Source organism: Epinephelus moara, chromosome 18 (assembly GCF_006386435.1).
Source record: "Epinephelus moara isolate mb chromosome 18, YSFRI_EMoa_1.0, whole genome shotgun sequence".
In the NCBI taxonomy this organism is placed as follows: domain Eukaryota; kingdom Metazoa; phylum Chordata; class Actinopteri; order Perciformes; family Serranidae; genus Epinephelus; species Epinephelus moara.
The window spans coordinates 33,187,719-33,195,234 of record NC_065523.1 but is presented as its reverse complement, the minus strand read 5'-3'; the positions used below and the strand labels follow the sequence as shown (position 1 = coordinate 33,195,234).

Here is a 7,516-nt window from a genome sequence, read left to right as displayed (position 1 = left end):
TAATGTCTACTTTAATATTTATTTTATTTATTTCATTGTCTATTTTAGTATCTTATTTATATCTTCATCTTTATCTCTTGTTTCCATTCATGCTGTATTTCTATTTCTACTTTGCACGGAGCATTGGAACAAAAACAATTTCCCCCCGGGGATTAATAAAGTATTCTGAATCTGAATCTGAATCTGAATTCACTCCTCGCCCCCCACCCACCACCTCCTAGTGAACTATATCATTTTTTTTCTGCAAAAATAACAAAAACATTGTCAAAATATTGTTTCGTGTTACAAAAACTGTAAATGACATTTTAATAACTTAAATCAATTGATTTACAGCTCAGAACATCACTGCACATAAGGTATTTTCAAGGACAAGGTTGCAGTAATGGTATTAATTGTAGTGGACAGATGATTAATTGCATGAAAGGGTTGAGCTAGCTCTATCCTCCATGCATTATGACATTTTTAAAGTGGGAATATTATTGCTTTAATATACAATGAGCTGGGTCATGCGTAGAGACTTGAATCTCCACAGAGCGCACATCAGCTGCAACAAAGAGTCACCATCACACAAGGAAAGATTAAAAACAAGACTGTGCTGGCACTACTGTAAAACTTTAATAAACAATCATCACATTAAATGTTGGCATGGTGCAGATGTGCAGTGTTACACATCATTTCACATAATAAACAGGCTTATACAAAAATACAAACCTGAGACATTTTCATTTTGCACAGTATAAGAGGAAGATGCACATAAATCCAGCACGAGAGAGGATCAACAGCCCTGAGTATAACATTGCACTGATTTCATTTACCACCGGAATTATAGTGTTTGCATGAAGACATTCAAGCTTCTAAAAAAAAGGATTAAAGATGGTATGAACACTGATTTAGTGCATTGATTCTGCATTTTATAAAATCATAAAGCTACTCTCAGTGTTCTAGGCACAAATGGCAGCAGGTAAAAAAACAAATCATCTGCACAAGATATGTTAAAATACTGAGTTAAAATCTGATCGGCAGTTTGACATTGTGCATTTAATCAGATGGAAGGACGTACTATTACTCCCAAAATTTAAAAATGTAGGCGTTTGTGTGTGGGACGCAATTCTGAACTTTTCCCAGTAATCAAAATAAAAATCATCAGTGTGTAAACAGATGTGTGAACCACAAAAGAAACATCAGATTGTACCTTTGACTCCCATCATTCATCACAAAGCATCACACAGACACATCTCTCTCTGTCTCACTCACAAACACACACACACACCTCAAGGCTCGAAGAGAAGAGGCTGCATCCTGACGAAGGTGAAGTTGTAGTACTGCGGCAGACCCTGGTGGGTGATGTTGCTGAATTTATCCCAAAAGAACGGCGGGAGTCCATCCTGTGTCGTTGGTCCGTTCACCGCCTCCGCACGGAAGTCCCCAGCCATGTTGAAGTCTGTTACCTGGACGCAGGACAACACAGGCACCAGAGACTATCTGAGCTAAAAGGCATTTGTTTTTTTTCACAACCTAAGCGACCTCTATTGCTGTAATGCAAGACTGCCGTGGTGAAAGGGCACTACCTTTGTGTCATAGCAACCTCCCGGTGTAGGCTTCAAGTCCCTCAGGTCGCCACGGCAACAGATGGTCTTGCAGGGATCCCCCTTGGAGTATGGATCGTTTTTGTAGTCTGAAAACAGGCAAACAAACAAAACTGTTAACATCAAGGAGGTTCTGGGCTGACAGGGGCGATTCTAGGATCAGAGGTTTAGGGGTGCTGAGCACCCAGAGAGCTGCCCGGCCAGGCGAGATAAATTTCACTGTTTTGTACATTTTAACGCAATTTCATTCCCACATTTGTGAAAGAAAAGCACAACACTTTTTGGGAAAGTCTGTGACTAAACCATCAAATCTGATAAAGGTTATTTAAATGCTGAGTCACAGCAAAAGAGGAATGGATTGTAATCATCAAAGAAACATATTGTAACCCTAATTTCTGGGGGAAGACAACTCATTTTGATACAGCAGCTCCTCAACATACACATAAACAGTATGTATGTTTCTGGAGTAAACCAGCCCCCTATAGTGAGTACCAAAAATACCAAAAATGGACCTTGGACTTATTTTTTGGACTTTTATTTGAAATGCAATGCACAACATGTAACATTAACACATTAACAGTAATTGACTTTTTCAATGTTTGTCTCTGCCTTTTTCCTTCTTGTCTGTATTATATAATACAAATACATAAATAAAAATACACTTCAAAAAAGAAAAGTGCTTGAAATCTACAAAATAATAATAATAAATACACACAATAGGAGTTATAATGTTAATGGGCATCCAGTCAGTTAGCTAGTCAGTAGCACCTTGGCTTTAATATTAACACATGCACATGACACAACAGCTAGCTTCTCTCATTCCAATTCAAACAGAGGACAGTGGTACTGACCACCTGTAACGTTTCCTAGCTAGAAAAAACGTCAGCTAACTCCTACCTAACATCATAAACAGTGACCTACGATTAAATGCAGCAAAAATGAGGACTGGTAATGATGATAATGTGTTGTATTGAGTGGTAGAAGTTAAGAAATGTGCCACATATCCTGGTTTCAGCCAGGTACTGTATATCCCCCACTCTGAAAGGCAGCACATTGCTCTGTGCAGATAGAGCGCTCAGAGCCCGGGTCGGGGAAAGGTGGGAGGGATGGGGGTGGATCAAACCATTTTTGACGCAAGGGGGGGTGTATTTTTGTTGTTAAAATATTACGTTTCAACCAAGTACTGTATGGTTTTGACACTTTTCTAGCTCACTTTTCTAGGACATACAGTAAAATAAATAATAAGCCCAAAAATGGGCTAGAAACGCCTATGTGGGCTGATAAATTATTTAAAGGGACAGTTCACCCCAAATTAAAAAAATATATATTTTTCCTCTTACTTGTAGAGCTGTTTATCATCTAGATTGTTTTGGTGTGAGTTGCCGAGTGTCGGAGATATCAGCCGTACAGATGTCTGCCTTCTCTCCAGTATAATAGAACTAGATGGCACTCAGCTTGTGGTGCTCAAAGCGCCAGAAATCATGACCCGGTTACTCAAGTTAATCCACAGATCTTGTTGTGAGCAGTTTCATGTAGGAACTATTTTCTTTCTAATGATTTACACCCACCAATCGTATCACTGCACAGACGAAAGCATGCATCTACTCATGAACAAGAGGCTCGTGACAGTGGGAGATGTAACGTTAGCTTGCTTCCTGGTGCCAGATGAGCTAGCAGTAGAAGCACGCTTCTTTCTGCACAGTGGCTACGGTTACATGATGGCTTCTCATTCGGAATGAAATAAATCTGAATGAAATCATTCGGAATTAAAGTGTTTCCAGGTAGTTTACATGAGAAATATTCATTCCGAATGAGGGTTTACACGGGAGATCAGTTTAATCGCCTTTATTCAGGTCTGCGCAAGGTTTGGGGCAGGGAAGGTTTCTGATTGGATAAGGGGCGGGGCGGATGTTACGTGTTTACGTTTACTGGAAGAAAACACTTTAGTCCTCGCTCTGATAACAAGATGCTTGGCGACGCCGTTCTTAGTGCCTTTTTTGGGCTTTTTGCTTATATTCTTGAAGCAGCAGTACGACAACAACCTTGTTCTGCTAATGCTTCGTCTGTTTACGACAACAACCTTGTTCTGCTAATGCTTCGTCTGTTGAGGAGGAGAAGAGAGGTAGAAGACCATACTGTGGAGAATGGAAACCGGTGAGTGCAACGAGTCCGACTGCTCCATCTCAGCCCGTTGCTATGCAGCCCATTGCTATGCGCACTATAGACGCCATCGTGCCAAAAGGGCAAGGAAACGAGCATGCACAGAAAGACCGGAATGAAATTAAAGAGGAATGAGTGTGTACATGCACACAAAATTCTTTCATTCGGAATGACAAACGGAATAAACCACCCCCTTTAATCGGATTTAATTTTTAATCGGAATGGCCTTTCATTCCGATTAAAAGTGGAATTAAACTGTCCATGTACAGTAAACGTACGGTGATATGGTTGGCGGGTGTGGTTTGTGTCTTCTAGTTCCAATATATTCAAGAGAATGCAGATGTCTCTAGGGCCGATATCGCCAACATTTGGCAACTCACACTAAAACGATGGAGATGGATAATAGCACTGCAGGTAAGAGGAAAAATATATTTTTCAGTCAGGACCACCTCAGTCAAAGAAAATTTTATTTTCTATTTGCAGTATGCTATTTCGTGGTATGGCTTTGTTCTCCATTCCATGTGCCTACATGGAAGACCTGAGGCAGAGTGCAAACCTCCCTGTCCTTCTCTGTGCATACATGGAAAGCCATGTGCTGGCGTCTTCTTTCAGTTGTTCCCAGTTAGGAGAGAGTGTATGCGGCAGCCCAGAGAAAAAGTGCTGCGCCCAGCGTCTTTTTTTAACATAAGGTATGCAGATTCCTGTTGACAGGGAACCAGTCATAAAGTGACACAATGAGACAGAGCCACACACCATTAAACCTCATGATGTGCTTCAGGGAGTCCAGGTCCTTGACATCAGCCTGGTCACGACGGAAGATCTTGGCTCTGGGACAGAGATCGTAGGAGAAGTCCTCTCCATACTCCTTCCACATTTCTCCGTAACCACTCATCGTGTAGATCTTCGGGTGGAAGGGAACGTTGTAGGATGGCCAGTAACCTGTGGTAAACAGAGGCAGTGGGAAAGGTAAGCTTTACATGAATTAAACAAATACAGTAGAAAACTGAATAAAGATGTGTTGTTACCTCTGCGCAGAGCCTGTGTCTGGTCAGAGTACTCCACCAGCCCGGGGATCTGCTCCACCACGGTCAGAGCACCATCATCAACACTGTGGCCCAGCTTCACCTTGCTCCTGTCCAACACCATGTACTGGTTGTTGTAGGTACCTACGCAAGCAGAGCCAGAGATATCGCCTTGTTTATCCCAGGCATGCTAATAGCAGCTAATGCCTACAACACATTAGAGCAATGGTTCCCAACTGGTCCAGATACGGGGTCCAGATTTCTCCTTAGTCATTAGTTCAAGGTCCACACAGTTCAGTACATTCAGCGTCAAACTTCAGCGTCGAGCTCTCTGCCGGAAATTCACTGTACATCAATATAAAGTGTGTTTTTTTACAAACTTGACGTGTTTGCAAGTCACTTGTGGTCCACTCAGAGTGAACCCGCAACCCACTTATGGACCGTGACCCACCAGTTGGGAACCACTGACTTAGAAGACTTAATAAAAGACTTGAAAGACTAAAGTGTGACACCCTCTCACATCTTAAGACGATGTGGCTTTTTAGTCACACTAAGATTTTGCAAAGACTGGACATCTTGCAGGGTGACTGTTTGCAAGATTACAACCAGATTCCTTTTAAGATTATCTCCCATCCTGCTCCTGGTGGATGGTCTTTAATTAACTGTTATTGATTCATGTCATACTTGTGTGTCTCTTCATGTTACTGTCGTCTTTTAAAATAATTTGCTACACAATCACTACGCAATCACTCACCAGAGTTGTACTTGGTGAAGGTTTTGGCCCACTCTTCTCCGGTATGTGCCAAACTGTGAGCCAGCCGCACCCTCTGCCACGCCAGCAGGCTGTTGGGAGTGAGCGAGCCAAAAAGGGAGGAGTTGAAGACATTGTTGGTGGTTTGGGTCATCATCAGACCGCTGCCCAAGAGGTAGAAGTCGTCCAGAGACACCAGGAAGCCTGAGAGAAAGATGAGCTGAGACCGTTTTGGACAATCTTTGCAAACAAGCTACATTTAACCACATTTCAAATGTAGATTCACTGATAAAGATGTGTGTGTGTGTGTGCTGGTGGATGTTGTGGGAGATGAGAAGTGATGAACAAATATTATTAAACCTGCATGTGTTAAGCCATTGCACAGAAAAGCATGTATGTGTATTACTGTATGTGTCCAGGAGAGAAGCAGTGTTTAATTGAGAACGCTGGTGTAATGTCAGAGTTTTGAAAGAGGAAATAATTATGATGGAAAGTGTATAACTTTCATACGCTACTGTGGTATTGTCCTGTTGGAAGTCATGGGCTCTTGCTGTTTGGATAAACCCTGACTGTAAATCTTGTTATGGAGAATTCCTGAGGACTGTTGTACATACCAGGGTAGCTGCTGAAGGACAGTTTCCCAGTAGCCGTGTTGGGCTCAGTGATGCGGAAGTCCCAGTGTTTGTAGATCCGCATTGTGGCAGCGTATGTGTACCAGCTGGAGTGGGCAAAGAGGAGGTTCTCATAGCCAGGCAGCATCTGAAGGGGAGGACAGAACGAGACAGAATAAGATAGAGTTTTCCTGTGTCGGCAGAAATGACTGGAATTTGTGTTAGTGTGAATCAGATTTTCACACAGAGCCTCAGCACCATTCTTCATGCAGTGACACAGTTTAATGCCAGAGGTAAAGAGGCAGGGCGTCATGTTCAAGCTCCTTTGCCTCATGGACTGTTACTGTATTACAAGTGTGAAAAACACCACAGAAAAGACGTGGATTTTTGTATTTGGCGTACACCATAAAAAAAACGTCATCCTGAATTCAGTGTCATCTTACAAAAGCTGGTCCAGAATGTAAACACAGCAGTGCTCAATAATGTAGCAAATATGTTTGATGGAATAAAAGCCTCCAAATGAAAAACTAGAATTACAGCCTTGTGCTTGTATGCCTCTCTGAACCAGACAAGCTGCAGTTACAGTTTACAACCATGTCTGTCCAGAGCCATATGTAGCCATGACAGCTGACAATATGAATGTTACTGCAAAGTAGCTACAGCAGCTTCACACACATCTTCACCCTGGCAGCACAGATTTAAACAATCTGCACAGTTACAAGGTGGACACCCAAAATTTGTGTCACCGTTTCAGTCTCTGACCAAATGTCTCCCCTTCTGTTCCTGAGATATGTTGAGTAACGACCGGGAAACTGTTGTAGCAGAACATCATGATGTCACAGTGAAGTTGACCTTTGAGTTTTTGGATATAAATTGTCATCACTCAGTCATTTGTGTACGTTTTTGTCATAATTACAGTATTCTTGAGGTCACAGTGAATTTGGCCACTGAATTAACCTAATCAGTTTATCCTCGTGTCCAAGTGGACGTTTGTGCCACATTTATGGAAATTCCCTCGTTAAGATGTTGTGTTCTTGAGAATGGGATGGATTAATTGATCAATAAAAAGAATAAATAAATACATAAATTCTGACACGGCTGTCCTGACCCGCCCCAGATCCATCCCCGTCTCTCACACAATGTCAGCTGGGATAGGCTCCCGCCCCCCGCTATCCCCAACAGGATAAGCGGCTATGGGTCTTTCTGCTTTCTCAGTGTTACTTAATATTAGTCCATACCCACTGGTAGCTTTGTCACCTTCTACCTATGCCAGTCCTCAATGCCTGTGTGCAGTTTCACATAGATTGACCACGTCAGTGAGTAGAAAAACGTGGGACAGACAGAATGACTGACTGACAGAATGACACACTGACAGTTTCCGTGATT

General features: G+C 42.2%; 1 protein-coding gene across 1 annotated transcript in view; it reads right to left on the bottom strand.

Annotated features, from left to right (window-relative positions):
- Positions 1 to 593: 593 nt before the first annotated feature.
- The window catches only part of plbd1a (phospholipase B domain containing 1a), an 11,523-nt gene continuing 4,600 nt past the window's right edge, over positions 594 to 7,516 (bottom strand). Inside the window, exons 6-11 of the mRNA XM_050068537.1 lie at positions 6,134 to 6,278; positions 5,523 to 5,723; positions 4,772 to 4,912; positions 4,500 to 4,685; positions 1,569 to 1,675; positions 594 to 1,448 (exon numbers count right to left, since the gene is read on the bottom strand). Coding sequence (XP_049924494.1) covers positions 1,272 to 1,448; positions 1,569 to 1,675; positions 4,500 to 4,685; positions 4,772 to 4,912; positions 5,523 to 5,723; positions 6,134 to 6,278 — 957 coding nt within the window. The 3' untranslated portion in view covers positions 594 to 1,271. The remainder of the gene's footprint in view (positions 1,449 to 1,568; positions 1,676 to 4,499; positions 4,686 to 4,771; positions 4,913 to 5,522; positions 5,724 to 6,133; positions 6,279 to 7,516) is intronic.